This window comes from Oncorhynchus masou, chromosome 11 (assembly GCF_036934945.1).
Source record: "Oncorhynchus masou masou isolate Uvic2021 chromosome 11, UVic_Omas_1.1, whole genome shotgun sequence".
NCBI lineage: Eukaryota > Metazoa > Chordata > Actinopteri > Salmoniformes > Salmonidae > Oncorhynchus > Oncorhynchus masou.
Genome location: NC_088222.1, coordinates 33,598,161 through 33,614,965, shown reverse-complemented (window position 1 = coordinate 33,614,965; position 16,805 = coordinate 33,598,161). Strand labels below are relative to the sequence as shown.

At 41.3% G+C, this 16,805-nt stretch overlaps 1 protein-coding gene across 1 annotated transcript in view; it reads left to right on the top strand.

Moving 5' to 3' along the window:
• The window catches only part of LOC135548568 (UV radiation resistance-associated gene protein-like), a 165,113-nt gene that overhangs the window by 21,169 nt on the left and 127,139 nt on the right, over nucleotides 1–16,805 (top strand). The window contains exon 6 of the mRNA XM_064978312.1: nucleotides 75–160. Within this exon, the coding sequence (XP_064834384.1) occupies nucleotides 75–160 (86 nt within the window). The remainder of the gene's footprint in view (nucleotides 1–74; nucleotides 161–16,805) is intronic.

The following is a 16,805-nucleotide window of genomic DNA, read 5'->3' as shown; positions in this document are numbered from 1 at the left end:
GACCATAAACTTTCTATAATTAGTTTTTCTATGTTTCGTTTTGTTATTGTAAGGTTGAAATGTGCCTATTTCAGGACCACTCTGAAAGGAAGAAGAACAGTTTACTCCTTGTGGACCAGAGTTCAGTGAGGAACTCCTACAGTGTCTTCTCTCTGCTGAGGTGAAACAGGCCACACCCACCAAACACTCTCTCACACAAGATGCTGGACACGTAACAGCATCTCCCATTAGGACATTGTGTCCAGCTAGTATGGAGCTATTTCAGTGCCAACAGAAATTGTATTTGAATTCCATAGTTTTGAATTGGTATTATGATATTGAATTTAAATTTCATATTTTTTAGTTTGTAATGCACAAATTGAATCATTTAATTAATGAATTGAACTTGTATTTCATGATTTGAAACTAAATTTAATGAATTTTTGCATTCAGTTTTCAATTAATTAATTAATAATTAATTCAATTAGCATCGGGCCCCACAGTGGAGATGTCATAATACCCATAAAATTAAGGTCAAGTAAGGAAATGGTTCCAATTGTTTTTCCACAATTATTTTTTTTCAATAAGGGATTTTATAAACACTTAAAATAAGGGCTATGTTTTATGTAGGCTTACCCTGGCTTGACGTTTTGATAGCTTTTTTAACAGATTTACAAGGTTATATCAATATATTAATCTCTATTTACTCTCAGATTTGAAAATGCTAATTAGCATAAAAGTAGACATCATGCAAAACTACAAATCCCTGCAAGCTTCTGTATGTCATCTCTAGCTAACAGGTGTTGTGTCAATTGAAAACTTGCACAAGACAGTTCACAGAATTGTCAATTTAAGAATTTAGACTATGTTCCTTACTGCATTTAACTAACATTAGATAGTTAATCCAGAGATAATGTCGCATTGAGGTAAAGATAATTATTGTCCAGATCATGGCATTTGTAGTTCTTTATGATAGCCACATAAGCAGCTAATTAGCATGTCATTTTTGGTGAGTTAATACAGGCGAATACAGTGCCTTCGGAAAGTCTGAAGGCACTGTAAGGTCTGAAACCCCTTGACTTTTTCCACATTTTGTCACATTACAGCCTTATTCTAAAATGGATTTAAAAAAATAAAAAAATAAAATTTTTTAGCAATCTGCACACAATACTCCATAATAACTAAGCAAAAACAGGTTTTTAGAAATATTTGCAAATTTATTAGAAATAAAAAAACAGACCTTATTTACATACAATTGAATTCGGAAGTTTACATACACCTTAGCCAAATTCATTTAAACTCAGTTTTTCACAATTCCTGACATTTTAATCCTAGTAAAAATTCCCTGTCTTAGGTCAGTTAGGATCACCACTTTATTTTAAGAATGTGAAATGTCAGAATAATAGTAGAATACTCACATTCCCAGTGGGTCAGAAGTTTACATACACTCAATTAGTATTGCCTTTAAATTGTTTAACTTGGGTCAAACGTTTCGGGAAGCCATCCACAAGCTTCCTACAATAAGTTGGGTGAATTTTGGCCCATTCCTCCTTACAGAGCTGGTGTAACTGAGTCAGGTTTGTAGGCCTCCTTGCTCGCACACGCTTTTTCAGTTCTGCCCACACATTTTATATGGGATTGAAGTCCGGGCTTTGTGATGGCCATTCCAATACCTTGACTTTGTTGTACTTAAGCCATTTTGCCACAACTTTGGAAGTATCTTTGGAGTCATTCTCTGTTTGGAAGACCCATTTGCGACCAAGCTTTAACTTCCTGACTGGTGTCTTGAAATGTTGCTGCAATATATCCACATAATTTCCACCCTCATGATGCCATCTATTTTGTGAAGTGCACCAGTCCCTCCTGCAGCAAAGCACCCCACAACATGATGCTGCCACTCCCGTGCTTCACGGTTGAGATGGTGTTCTTCGGCTTGCAAGCCACCCCCTTTTTCCTACAAACATAACGATGGTTATTATGGCCAAACAGTCCTATTTTGGTTTCATCAGACCAGAGGACATTTCTCCAAAAAGTACGATCTTTGTACCCATATGCAGTTGCAAACCGTTGTCTGGCTTTTTTCTGGCGGTTTTTGAGCAGTGACTTCTTCCTTGCTGAGCGGCCTTTCAGGTTATGTCGATATAGGACTCGTTTTACTGTGGATATAGATACTTTTCCTCTGTACATCTTCACAATGTGTTTTGCTGTTGTTCTGGGATTTTCCAAGCTGTTTAAAGGCACAGTCAACTTAGTGTATGTAAACTTCTGACCCACTGGAATTGTGATACAGTGAAATAGTCGGTCTGTAAACAATTGTTGGAAAAATTACTTGTGTCATGTACAAAGTAATGTCCTAACCGACTTCCCAAAACTATAGTTTGTTAACAAGACATTTGTGGAGTGGTTGAAAAATGAGTTTTAATGACTCCAACCTAAGTGTATGTAAACTGTGTATGTAAACTGTAGGTATTCAGACCCTTTGCAATGAGATTCGAAATTGAGCTAAGGTGCATCTTGTTTACATTCATCATCCTTGAGATGCTTCTACAATTTGATTTAGAATTTACCACAGGTGGACCTAAGGTCCTACAGTTGACAGTGCATGTCAGAGCAAAAACCAAGCCACGAGGTCGAAGGAATTGTCTATAGAGCTCCAAGACAGGATTGTGTTGAGGGACAGTTTCTGGGAAGGGTACCAAAACATTTCTCCAGCATTGAAGGTCCGCAAAAACAGTGGCCTCCATCATTCTTAAATTGAAGAAGTTTGGAACCACCAAGACTCTTTGTAGAGCTGGCCACCCGGCCAAACTGAGTAATCGCGGGAGAAGGGCCTTGGTCAGGGAGGTGACCAGGAACCCGATGGTCACTCTGACAGAGCTCCAGAGTTCCTCTGTGGAGATGGGAGAACCTTCCAGAAGGACCACCATCTCTCCAGCACTCCGCCAATCAGGCCTTTATGGTAGAGTGGCCAGACGGAAGCCACTCCTCAGTAAAAGGCACATGATAGCCCGCTTGGAGTTTTCCAAAAGTCACCTAAAGACTTTCAGACCATTAGAAACAATATTCTCTGGTCTGATGAAACCAAGGTTGAACTCTTTGGCCTCAATGCCAAGCATCACATCTGGAGGAAAACTGGCTCCATCCCTACTGTGAAGCATGGTGGTGGCAGCATCATATTGTGGGGATGTTTTTCAGTGGCAGGGACTGGGAGCCTAGTCAGACTCGAGGCAAAGATGAACGGAGTAAAGTACAGTGCGATCCTTGATGAAAACCTGCTCCAGAGGACTCAGGACCTCAAACTGGCGCGAAGGTTCACCTCTCAACAGGACAACAACACTAAGCACACTGCCAAGACAACGCAGGAGTGGCTTCGGGACAAGTCTCTGAATGTTCTTGAGGTGCCCAGCCAGAGATCGGACTTGAGAGGATCTGCATAGAACAATGGAAGAAACTTCCCAAATATAGGTGTGCCAAGCTTGTAGTGTCATACGCAAGAAGAATCGATGCTGTCATCGCTGCCAAATGTGCTTGAACAAAGTACTGAGTAAAGGGTCTGAGTACTTATGTTAATGTAATAAATCAAATCAAATTTTATTTGTCACATACACATGGTTAGCAGATGTTAATGCGAGTGTAGCGAAATGCTTGTGCTTCTAGTTCCGACAATGCAGTAATAACCAACAAGTAATCTAACTAACAATTCCTAAACTACTGTCTTATACACAGTGTAAGGGGATAAAGAATATGTACATAAGGATATATGAATGAGTGATGGTACAGAGCAGCATAGGCAAGATACAGTAGATGGTATCGAGTACAGTATATACATATGAGATGAGTATGTAAACAAAGTGGCATAGTTAAAGTGGCTAGTGATACATGTATTACATAAGGATGCAGTCGATGATATAGAGTACAGTATATACGTATGCATATGAGATGAATAATGTAGGGTAAGTAACATTATATAAGGTAGCATTGTTTAAAGTGACTAGTGATATATTTACATCATTTCCCATCAATTCCCATTATTAAAGTGGCTGGAGTTGAGTCAGTGTCAGTGTGTTGGCAGCAGCCACTCAATGTTAGTGGTGGCTGTTTAACAGTCTGATGGCCTTGAGATAGAAGCTGTTTTTCAGTCTCTCGGTCCCAGCTTTGATGCACCTGTACTGACCTCGCCTTCTGGATGATAGCGGGGTGAACAGGCAGTGGCTCGGGTGGTTGATGTCCTTGATGATCTTTATGGCCTTCCTGTAACATTGGGTGGTGTAGGTGTCCTGGAGGGCAGATAGTTTGCCCCCGGTGATGCGTTGTGCAGACCTCACTACCCTCTGGAGAGCCTTACGTTTGAGGGCGGAGCAGTTGCCGTACCAGGCGGTGATACAGCCCGCCAGGATGCTCTCGATTGTGCATCTGTAGAAGTTTGTGAGTGCTTTTGGTGACAAGCCGAATTTCTTCAGCCTCCTGAGGTTGAAGAGGCGCTGCTGCGCCTTCTTCACGATGCTGTCTGTGTGAGTGGACCAATTCAGTTTGTCTGTGATGTGTATGCCGAGGAACTTAAAACTTGCTACTCTCTTCACTACTGTTCCATCGATGTGGATAGGGGGGTGTTCCCTCTGCTGTTTCCTGAAGTCCACAATCATCTCCTTAGTTTTGTTGACGTTGAGTGTGAGGTTATTTTCCTGACACCACACTCCGAGGGCCCTCACCTCCTCCCTGTAGGCCGTCTCGTCGTTGTTGGTAATCAAGCCTACCACTGTTGTGTCGTCCGCAAACTTGATGATTGAGTTGGAGATGTGCGTGGCCACGCAGTCGTGGGTGAACAGGGAGTACAGGAGAGGGCTCAGAACGCACCCTTGTGGGGTCCCAGTGTTGAGGATCAGCGGGGAGGAGATGTTGATACCTACCCTCACCACCTAGGGGCGGCCCGTCAAGAAGTCCAGTACCCAGTGGCACAGGGCGGGGTCGAGACCCAGGGTCTCGAGCTTGGAGGGTACTATGGTGTTGAATGCCGAGCTGTAGTCGATGAACAGCATTCTCACATAGGTATTCTTCTTGTCCAGATGGGTTAGGGCAGTGTGCAGTGTGGTTGAGATTGCATCGTCTGTGGACCTATTTGGGCGGTAAGCAAATTGGAATGGGTCTAGGGTGTCAGGTAGGGTGGAGGTGATATGGTCCTTGACTAGTCTCTCAAAGCACTTCATGATGACGGAAGTGAGTGCTACGGGGGCGGTAGTCGTTTAGCTCAGTTACCTTAGCTTTCTTGGGAACAGGAACAATGGTGGCCCTCTTGAAGCATGTGGGAACAGCAGACTGGTATAGGGATTGATTGAATATGTCCGTAAACACACCAGCCAGCTGGTCTGCGCATGCTCTGAGGGCGCGGCTGGGGATGCCGTCTGGGCCTGCAGCCTTGCGAGGGTTAACACGTTTAAATGTTTTACTCACCTCGGCTGCAGTGAAGGAGAGACCGCATGTTTCCATTGCAGGCCGTGTCAGTGGCACTGTATTGTCCTCAAAGCGGGCAAAAAAGTTATTTAGTCTGCCTGGGAGCAAGACATCCTGGTCCTTGACTGGGCTGGATTTCTTCCTGTAGTCCGTGATTGACTGTAGACCCTGCCACATGCCTCTTGTGTCTGAGCCGTTGACTTGAGATTCTACTTTGTCTCTGTACTGACGCTTAGCTTGTTTGATAGCCTTGCGGAGGGAATAGCTGCACTGTTTGTACTCGGTCATGTTACCAGACACCTTGCCCTGATTAAAAGCAGTGGTTCGCGCTTTCAGTTTCACGCGAATGCTGCCATCAATCCACGGTTTCTGGTTAGGGAATGTTTTAATCATTGCTATGGGAATGACATCTTCAACGCACGTTCTAATGAACTCGCACACCGAATCAGCGTATTCGTCAATGTTGTTATCTGACGCAATACGAAACATGTCCCAGTCCACGTGATGGAAGCAGTCTTGGAGTGTGGAGTCAGCTTGGTCGGACCAGCGTTGGACAGACCTCAGCGTGGGAGCTTCTTGTTTTAGTTTTTGTCTGTAGGCAGGTATCAGCAAAATGGAGTCGTGGTCAGCTTTTCCGAAAGGGGGGCGGGGCAGGGCCTTATATGTGTCGCGGAAGTTAGAGTAACAGTGATCCAAGGTTTTTCCACCCCTGGTTGCGCAATCGATATGCTGATAAAATTTAGGGAGTCTTGTTTTCAGATTAGCCTTGTTAAAATCCCCAGCAACAATGAATGCAGCCTCCGGATAAATGGTTTTCATTTTAAAAATTATTAGCAGACATTAAAAAAAAACGTTTTTGGATCTTCATTATGGGGTATTGTGTGTAGATTGATGGTTAAAAAAACAATTGATCATTTTTAGAGTAAGGCTGTTAAGTAACAAAATGTGGAAAAAGTCAAAGGTTCTGAATACTTTACAAAGGCAAGTTAAAATCACCTTGTCCTTGAGTGATTTACACAATTATCAAAATGTCACTCCAGAGTAAGCCTGCACGAAACCCCAGTTTCTAAAATCCTCTATGGGGAAAATGATTGGTGAAAAAACGATAAGAACCCTTTCCGTGGTTGACGGCTTGGTATTCTGGGTATTATGACTCATGCTGTGGTACTCTATGTGGTATACATTGCATTCATTGTCTGTGTATCAGGTTTTAAAACTATAATTTCAAGTGTATCAAAATGTTATATATATTCAATTTCTCAGATGCCTCCAGAGACAACATCCTGGTACTTTGTCAGACAGGAAAGGTAGTTTCTGGCAGTTTCTGAAGCCTTTGTGTCATGTTGAATGTATTTTCTTCCAATGAATTTGGCTCTAGCATTTGAACTGTTTTTGAACTATTATAAATGTATTTATATTTTGATTAACTTAATAATGGTTTGTTAACTTGATACACAGACGATTGATGCAATATTTACCTTTTTTAAATATTCAATTTTACTTTTATATTTTGAACCTGAATGCAATACTAATTCAATTCAGTTTCAAATCATGAAATACAAGATCAATTTATGAGTTCATAGATTCAATTTGTGCATTAAATATTCCAAAATATTCCATTCAAATTCAATATCCTAATACAAATTCAAAATTATGAAATTCAAATGCAATTTCTGTTGGCACTGAATTCGTTCCATACGCTAGCCTCTTGGCAAGTATGCTGTTTGACTGCCCTACCAAGGGCATACTCTGCCTGTTTACAGGCCAGGGGCACAACTTCCTTTAGCTAACTGAAAGGATTTTAATGGCAAAATATACTTCTGGAAGCAAAAGAATAGAAAACAGAAAATATCCTCAACACTGTCTTTACCCCACTCATTACCTACTCACCAACATTCTTATCTCAGTAACTAGCACAACACTCCCTTTCAACTGCAGATTTGTTTTGTTTTTGTATTTCACTTTTATTTAACCAGGTAGGCTAGTTAAGAACAAGTTCCCATTTGCAACTGCTACCTGGCCAAGATAAAGCACAGCAGTTCGACACATACAACAACACAGAGTTACACATGGAATAAACAAATATACAATCAATAATACAGTAGAAAAATCTATATTCAGTGTGTACAAATGAGGTAGGATAAGAGAGGTAAGGCAATAAATAGGCCATTGTTGCGAAGTATGACTTGTGGAGATGACTTGCAACCAGCTTTGCTGTTTTATCTAATTGTCACTCTAAACATTCCTCAGACTTTCTGTCATTATAAATATTCCCCACATTGTCCATAAAATGGCACCAGGAAACTGCCTCAAACGTCTTTATTATTATAGTCTGTTTTTGCTCCCAAGTCATTGAGAGCTGCCAAAATTCCTTTAGTCTTTAGTGTTTCTTCTACATAAAAGGACATATGTATTGAAAGCTATAATCAAGTTAGTTAAACAAAGTAACCTTGTCTTCATATTAAAGTAACAGATGGATAATCCCATTAGAATTATTGGGTTTTAATATTGGAGATGAGTGGCCATTTTTACTTCTGTATTCCACAAGGGGGTGCCAAACTATCACTTTTTGAGTTGGGAAAACACCATGCAGTTTAGTAAGGACTTGGGAGGCATGGTTTCAATTGCTGTTTTCTCTATGTTGCAAAAACACAGCTCTGTTCTATATTTGAATGTGGGGTAATGTTAACACTACTTACAGGGTTTGAGTAGGGCTTGCCTTGGGGAACACCACAGTTAATTAGAAGTTGGATCAAGCTACATTTAATTACACTTTTGCACTGCAAGGGGCACAACGTTTTGGACGGTTTATGACAAGTTCCTATAGTTAGGCTACATTTGTTAGTGGAGTATCCGTCCTCTTCCTCAAGTTTTTACTATTTTTCTTGAGTCAGAGGGTTCAAGAATAAGATATATGCATTCCTTTATGTTATGCATCACTCCTGGCCCCAGCTTGAGGTGAGCTGTACAGTGTCAGGGTGAAAATTCCTCGAGCCCTAGGGGCTTCCTCTGGCCGATTACTGTTTTGTGTCTTCGCCTGACTTGGGAATAGAAAATGGCCTCCAGGGTGCGTAAGTGATCTACACATACCAAAGTTTCACACCAATGCTGGGCCAACAACACACACCATTATTTATTTTTTAATATCACTCACTCAGAATTTGTGCACAGGCTTTTTTTTGGTTATTTAAGAGAAAATGGTGTCCCTACAGATTTGAGAGGGTTGAATCCTATTGCTTTATGGGCTCTGCTCAGTGCTGTTGAGTCCTCCATTACTAAACTCCTTCTCCTGCTCTCTCCATCTCTCCATCCCGGTGGGGCTCTGAGGAATTTAAAGCAACTCCATTGTACCCCTCCCTCTCATCTCCTTCTTGAGCCTGAGGCTCCTCTGCAGGCCTGTAGCCAGGCTGATAGACGCTGATGTGATGTGGCTCGTTGACTCTAACATGGCCTAGGTGTCTCTCCCTGCTCCCCTCTCTTTCTCTCTAGGGTAGACCTGGACAGGCTCTGGGTTGTGTCTTGGCTTCAGGCTGCGATATGCTCACTGTTTAGGGCCTAGAGAGACTTTTAACAGTGATTCATCAGATACATACATACATACTTCTATAGGGGTGTATGTAGACCAAAACTCCACCTCCATAGCATGGGATTGCATAGACACTTCTGGGTAGTTCTGAGTATCTTCATTTCTCTAAACTCTCGTGTTCGGAGTTCTCACCGTGATGTCTGGACTGGAGAGATGCCACAGGATTTCATTAGTTCAGGTGCATAGATAGATGTGTGTACATAGTCGTTCATTTGTACAGTATCAGTCAAAAGTTTGGACTCGTTCCAGGGTTTTTCTTCATTTCTTTACTTTTTTCTACATTGTGTAATAATAGTGAAGACATCACAACTATGAAATAACACACATGGAATCATGTAGTAACTAAAAAAGTTTTAAACAAATCAAAATATATTTTATATTTGAGATTCTTCAAAGTAGTCACCATTTGCCTTGATGACAGCTTTGCACACTCTTTGCATCCTCTCAACCAGTTTCATGCGGCAGTCACCTGGAATGCATTTCAATTAACAGGTGTGCCTTGTTAATTTGTGAAATTTTTGTGGAATCAGTTGTGTTGTGATAACTGACAGTCCATCATTACTTTAAGACATGAAGGTCAGTCAATTCAGAAAAGTGCAGTTGCAAAAACCTTCAAGCCCTATGATGAAAGGAATACCCAGAGTTACCTCTGCTGCAGCAGATAAGTTCATTATATTTACCAGCCTCAGAAATTGCAGCTCAAATAAATTCTTTACAGAGTTCAAGTAATAGACACATCTCAACATCAACTGTTCAGAGTAGACAGCGTGAATCAGGCCTTCATGGTCGAATTGCTGCAAAGAAACCACTACTAAAGTACACCAATAATAAGAAGAGACTTGCTTGGGCTAAGAAACACAAGCAATGCACATCAGACCAGTGGAAATCTGTCCCAAAGTTGAGATTTTTGGGTTCCAACCGCCGTGTCTTTGTGAGACGCAGAGTAGGTGAACGGATGATCTCTGCATGTGTAGTTCCCACCGTGAAGCATGGAGGTGTGATGGTGTGGGGGTGCTTTGCTGATGACACTCAGGGATTTTATTTAGAATTCAAGGCACACTTAACCAGCATGGCTACCACAACATTCTGCATCAATACGCCATCCCACCTGGTTTGCGCTTAGTGGGACTATCATTTATTTTTCAACAGGACAATGACCCAACAAACCTCCAGGCTGTGTGAGGGCTATTTGACCAAGAAGGAGAGTAATGGGAGTGCTGCATCAGATGACCTGGCCTCCACAATAACCTGACCTCAACCCAATTGAGATGGTCAGGGATGAGAGTTGGACCACAGAGTGAAGGAAAGGCAATCAACAAGTGCTCAGCATATGTGGAACTCCTTCAAGACTGTTAGAAAAGCATTCCAGGTGAATCTGGTTGAGATAATGCCAAGAGTGTGCAAAGTTGTCATCAAGGCAAAGTGTGGCAACATCGAATAATCTAAAATGTATTTTGATTTGTTTTACATTTTTTTTGGTTACTACATGATTCCATATGTGTTATTTCATAGTTTTGAAGTCTTCACTATTATTCTACAATGTAGAAAATAGTATAAATAAAGAATCCCTGAATGAGTAGGTTTGCCCAAATTCTCAACTGGTACAACTTGTATCAGGCATCGGAGCTTTTATGTAGTGCTATACGGGTGATAAACCTTTTTATTCAAGTGTTTGGCATGGAAAATACTGTAAAAATACTCTAACCTATATAAACAGCTACTGCTGTTGTGCTCATCATAGATTTAGGTAGAAATTATGTTTGTCAGTACATATATAATAGGAGCATTGAAGCAGTGTGCAAGTGCTGTACACAGCATGTATCCCTGCTGTCCCCAGTTAGCTATATATTTTAGTGGTACACATACAGTCACAAAGGATCAACAACAGTCGCAACAAATACTGTAACTTGCCTCACCCATTTTGTCTCAGCGTGAGAGCTGCTCAGTGCCTGGCTATAACCGGAATGGCTCTGATTCCCCTTTCCAAGAACACTTGATTGATGATGCAAATTTGTCAGCGGGCGATTCACTGTCGACTTGGCCCGGTTTGACGAGACCCCTAAGCCTAGGGAGTGTGAAAAACACAACATGGAATAGGGAACACGAGTTTGGATGGGCTGGCAGACGGAGGAGGCCTTACATAGAGTAAGATTTACTGAGAGGAGGGATGATATAGTGTACTGAGCCACTTCCAGTGTTTTCCGTAAGTACATGGAGTATGCAGCCAAATAGAAGAAATAGTCAGCCAGGGAGTTCTGGGCCTCCTCCACACACACACACTCAAAAAATGCAGAGCAAGCTCTCTTGGTGGCCTCTGGTGCATTCTAATGCCTTGATTCCATCTAAACGCAGCAAAATTATTTAATACTTTAATGACTTTACCTCCCAGATTGGTAATATTAGTTTTGGTATTGAATAGAAAGACATGACTTTACGATTAAAATGACTTCAAATGTATGAATTCAGTGTGCTGGTTGTTTTCGATAACGCCTCGGGCTGTTACAGTGACTGTATTACTGCCACACCAGCGGTCACGCGTCTTAAAGGCAGTCAAATTACACATGACCATTTAGTCACGGTAATTAGGCTTCTCCAAATTCTGATGCTGCTGACGGTCATTAGTAGCCTACCAAACGTGCTAACTGCCTGGTACCAGCACTCTGTTGTCCCTCTAATTACTCTGACATCAATGCGAATGTAATCGAAAATCTTCTCAAACACTTCATGAGCTCATGTTGTGCAACATTTCTATAGGCTATGCAATTGCGCGAGAACCGAGTGATGGCCTCTATTAAAAAGAGGAAGCTCCCCTCTGCTTTCTATAGGCTAGGCCTACAATATTTAAATCTAAACTTTCCAAATATTAAGCACATGGAGTATAGCCTACCTGGCTGGCATGAAAATGAACCATGGGAAAAGCGTCCTCTATTTGCTATTTAAGTACATAGATGACATGTATTTTTCCCCCGGTCCATTTTAAATCAAAATAAATTTTATATGTAAAGACCAGATTAAATCAAGAATAGTGAAAGATTAGTGGAATCTGTGTGGGGGAGCTGGACAGGTAGGATTGGTAGGACAGTGAAGGTCAACAGGTGGTCACAGGTCAGGTGACAGAGGAATGGATGAGACTGAGGCAGGAATTGCTTTAACCATAAAGTGGTATATTTACGGAGTAGTCTGTGCTGCATAACAAAGGAAACAGAATAAAGTGTATCCAAACAAATTCATAATCACAAAGATCAAATCTTAACTATCATTCATTATTAACATAATTAGGGAATTCAGCAATCCAGTTCATTACGAAGCCAATAGGAATCATCCTTGAGTCATTTAGGCTTATAACTATTTATCATAATCATGAGAAGAATAATACAAACAGTGATCGGTTATTCAATCTATAATCCCCATTAGTTTGATATCAGAATCGATCAGTTCAGCAAACAATGATGTTTCATATTTCACCCTTTCAAGTGTCTTCATATGTAAATGTAATTTCATTATGGCATAATTGGCCTGTGATGATCCATATAGCTGTGATCATTAAACATTCACATTACACATTAGGTTTGAAGCGTGTGCTCCATGTCGCGCTCCGCGGTGATGACTATAAACAATAATTGATGGCCCACTCGTAACAGATAGTTCAGCTGAAATGTAACAGATTCGGTGGATTTACGTGGATTCATGGACGCACAAAACTTCTGGATTAGACGGAGTTCAGGAAGAGAAAGCAACGAGATCGGGCGATGGTGATTTCCTCCTGTTACGGAGTTGAGATCTGTCGGACATTTCCACCTGACCTAATTAAAGCGTCCCTGGCCCAGCTGAGCAAGTGGCCATGAATTAAAGGATTCTTCCACCAACTCCATGGCCCTTTTCTACAAATGGTCTGATGATGGGTGACAATATTAGCCTATCACTTGTGAATTATCACTTGTCCCTCTGCAGTAGACATATATGGTGAGCAATATGTTTGGAACATCGAATGGCAATCGAATTGCAATATATATAGAATCGGAATACGTCTAAGTATCGTGATATCGTGTATTGAGGTCCTTGGCAGTTCCCAGCTCTGCCTTCCAGTATGCAAATTAGGGAGCAAAATCAGGTTTGCGAACAACCATCACTAGGCTACACTGACGAGTCACTTTAGCGGTCTCTGACAAGTCTCGACATGGGCTTTGAATCGTAGGAAAATACAAACAAGATATTTGGTCTACTTGTTCCGCTGGGATACCCTAGACACATAACTATGTTGTATGTTTTATGAATATCAAAGGGATATAGGAGACTGACTTTATTCAGTCAGTTTGACATCTTTTATAAACTAGTCAACACTTGCTGTTCGGTCGTCAATCAAAGCACAGTAAATAGCCTATGCCCCCAACTCCGTGACTGTATATGCCTATGAAACAAGCAAAAGAAAATAAGTATATGTGCCACAAAACAATAATTAAATGGTTTTCAACTCATCATTAGCACTTACATGGGACGTGTACATTTACTCACAGGAGATAATGAGGAAGCATCATGTTCTCCCTCTGTGAAAATATCTCTAGAAGATGCATATCTTTCGTTCTAGCGGGAGAAGGCTACACAGACTTTTCTGACTAGCGAATTGAAACTTTTAAATGAAAAGAAGCCTAGTTAATTTATTAAGTGGAAAAAGTAGCCAGCTTACGATAAGTCTATCGGCTATTTGGCCGGAGCTTATGGAAAAAACTGCACTTCCTCTGAAGAGCTGGGCCTGGGGGAGCAGATGGAGTGGAAAGCCAAGGGAGAACAGTCTAGATGCACCATGGCCTGTGGGCAATAGCTGCTCTGTTCCTTTCAAAATAACTTGATATAACAGGCAAGGTGATCCCATCTCACCTCTGCTATTTTTGTCTATGGTGCCCCTGGCACAGGCAATTTGACAATAGAATGAAATTACACCGATATCTCTCAATTCTACCGAGAAGACGATCAAACTTGATCATCTAGAGGAAGTAAAAGTCGTAACAATCTCACTTTATCGAAACAATGTATCTCAATCCCTCCCAAAAGTTTTGAAGATAGACAAATTCAGCTCTCTCAAGTTAAAAAATAAATCTAAACAAATCTGCCATACTGCCTCTCAAGACCCCGATGGGGGACCTAATCTCTACTTATGGAATCCAAATCCTTTCCCATTTTAAATGTTTGTGATATACAGTATTTACTTCATTCGATAAAACCATTTCCAGAAAATAACAGAATGCTCAGATCAATTAAATTCAACCTCAGTAAATGGACTAATATCCCAGTTGCTTTAACCGACAATAAACTCAGCAAAAAAAGGAACGTCCTCTTACTGCCAACTGCGTTTATTTTCAGCAAACTTAATGTGTAAATATTTGCATGAACATAAGATTTAACAACTGAGACATAAACTGAACAAGTTCCACAGACATGTGACTAACAAAAATGGAATAATGTGTCCCTGAACAAAGGGGGTGTCAAAATCAAAAGTAACAATCAGTATCTGGTGTGGCCACCAGCTGCGTTAAGTACTACTTAAGTACTGTAGTGCATCTCCCCCTCATAGACTGCGCCAGATTTGCCAGTTCTTGCTGTGAGATGTTACCCCACTCTTCCACCAAGGCACCTGCAAATTCCTGGACATTTCTGGGGGGGAATAGCCTTCACCCTTCCATCCAACAGGTCCCAGACATGCTCAATGGGATTGAGATCCAGGCACTTCGCTGGCCATGGCAGAACACTGACATTCCTGTCTTGCAGGAAATCACGCACAGAACAAGGAGTATGCTTGGTGGCATTGTCATGCTGGAGGGTCATGTCAGGATGAGTCTGCAGGAAGGGTACCACATGAGGGAGGAGGATGTCTTCCCTGTAATGCACAGCATTGAGATTGTCTGATGATGCTGTTACACACCGCCCCAGACCATGACGGACCCTCCACCTCCAAATTGATCCCGCTCCAGAGTACAGGCCTCCGTGTAACGCTTATTCCTTTGACGAAAAAATGTGAATCTGACCGTCATCCTTGGTGAGACAAAGCCACGACTCGTCAGTGAAAAGTACTTTTTGCCAGTCCTGTCTGGTTCAGGGTTTGTGCCCATAAACAAAGTTGTTGCCGGTGATGTCTGGTGAGGACCTGATTTACAACAGGCCTACAAGCCCTCCAGTCCAGCCTCTCGTGGACAGTCTGTGCACTGATGGAGGGATTGTGCATTGCTGTTGTAACTCGGGGAGTTGTTGTTGTGTTGCCTTCCTGTACCTGTCCCACAGGTGTGATGTTCAGATGTACCGATCCTGTGCAGGTGTTGTTATTGTTACATGTGGTCTGCTACTGTGAGGACGATCAGCTGTTCGTCCTGTCTTCCTGTAGCGCTGTCTTAGGCGTCTCACAGTATGGACATTGCAATTTATTGCCCTTGCCACATCTGCTGTCCTCATGCCTCCTTGCAGCATGCCTAAGGCTCCTTCACGCAGATGAGCAGGGACCCTGGGCATCTTTCTATTGGATTTTTTCAGAGTCAGTAGAAAGGCCTCTTTAGTGTCCTAAGGTTTCTTAACTGTGACCTTATTTGCCTACTGTCTGTAAGCTGTTAGTGTCTTAATGACCGTTCCACAGGTGCATGTTCATTAATTGTTTATGGTTCATTGAACAAGCATGGGAAACAATGTTTAAAACCCTTTACAATGAAGATCTGTGAAGTTATTTGGATTTCTACGAATTCTTTTGAAAGACAGGGTCCTGAAAAAGGGTTGTTTTCTTTTTTTTTGCTGAGTTTATTTATTGTCAAAATGAATATTGCAACAGCTGAATTTCTGTAGTTCAATGCTTCTCTTGTCTCCCCCTTCTAGCTATTGGGATAAAATCTATAGTGCAGTTTCAAATATGGCAAGGACTATTCGTGCCAAACATTTAAATTGTATTTCCAGGCATTTGCATTTTGTCCTAATTTGGTTTAGACATGATTATTCTGCCCCTTGGCTTAGTATAGAGAGAAATATGGTGTCTCCTATTGCCTTGGAAGAGGTGGTCTTCACTGATACATCCCTTAAACATTCTGAACTATGCTTTGGTCCTATTATTGTGCACACCATTTCTATTTGGCGCAAAATTGAAAAACAATGCAACTGGGAATCAAAATTACATGTCAATACTCCAATATTTCACAACAACTCCCTGCTTTATTGAAGGCGTCTTTTTGCAACCCCCAATGGTCCAAACTTTGAATCCGTACCCGTGCCGATTTCATGGGCAATAGTGGTTTGAGAAAATGCAAAGATTTGAAAAACAAATAAAACATATACTCAAATCTTTTTTTTCTATCATTAGAAGTTAGGAGTTCCTTGGGAAACCAAACTACCTAACCATCCAATGATGGGATTTATAAATGAATTATTTGGGCTCCCGAAAGGACTGATCTCTATAATATATAAACAACTTTTGGAAAGCTTATATTCTGAGTTTGAACAACCCTTTAACTGGAACAGAATATGAACAAATATGACCTTGGCATCCCATAATCCAAATCATCAACTTAAATATTTTAAGTTTGTTCACAGATTGTATTAAACACTAATAAAATTTTTTACAATGAGATTGGCCCCAACTGTTCACTGTGTTCCCTAAATCAGGTTGGCTCATATCCTCCATATGATGTGGAAGTGGGCGCAATCTTAGTTGCTAGGGGGTGTGGGGTTTGGATGGAGACATGCTGGTTGGGGGAATGGGAGGTTGGTGGTGGAGGCCCACTTCTATTTTTTTGTTTGATTTTCCTGAATATATTATTAGTTA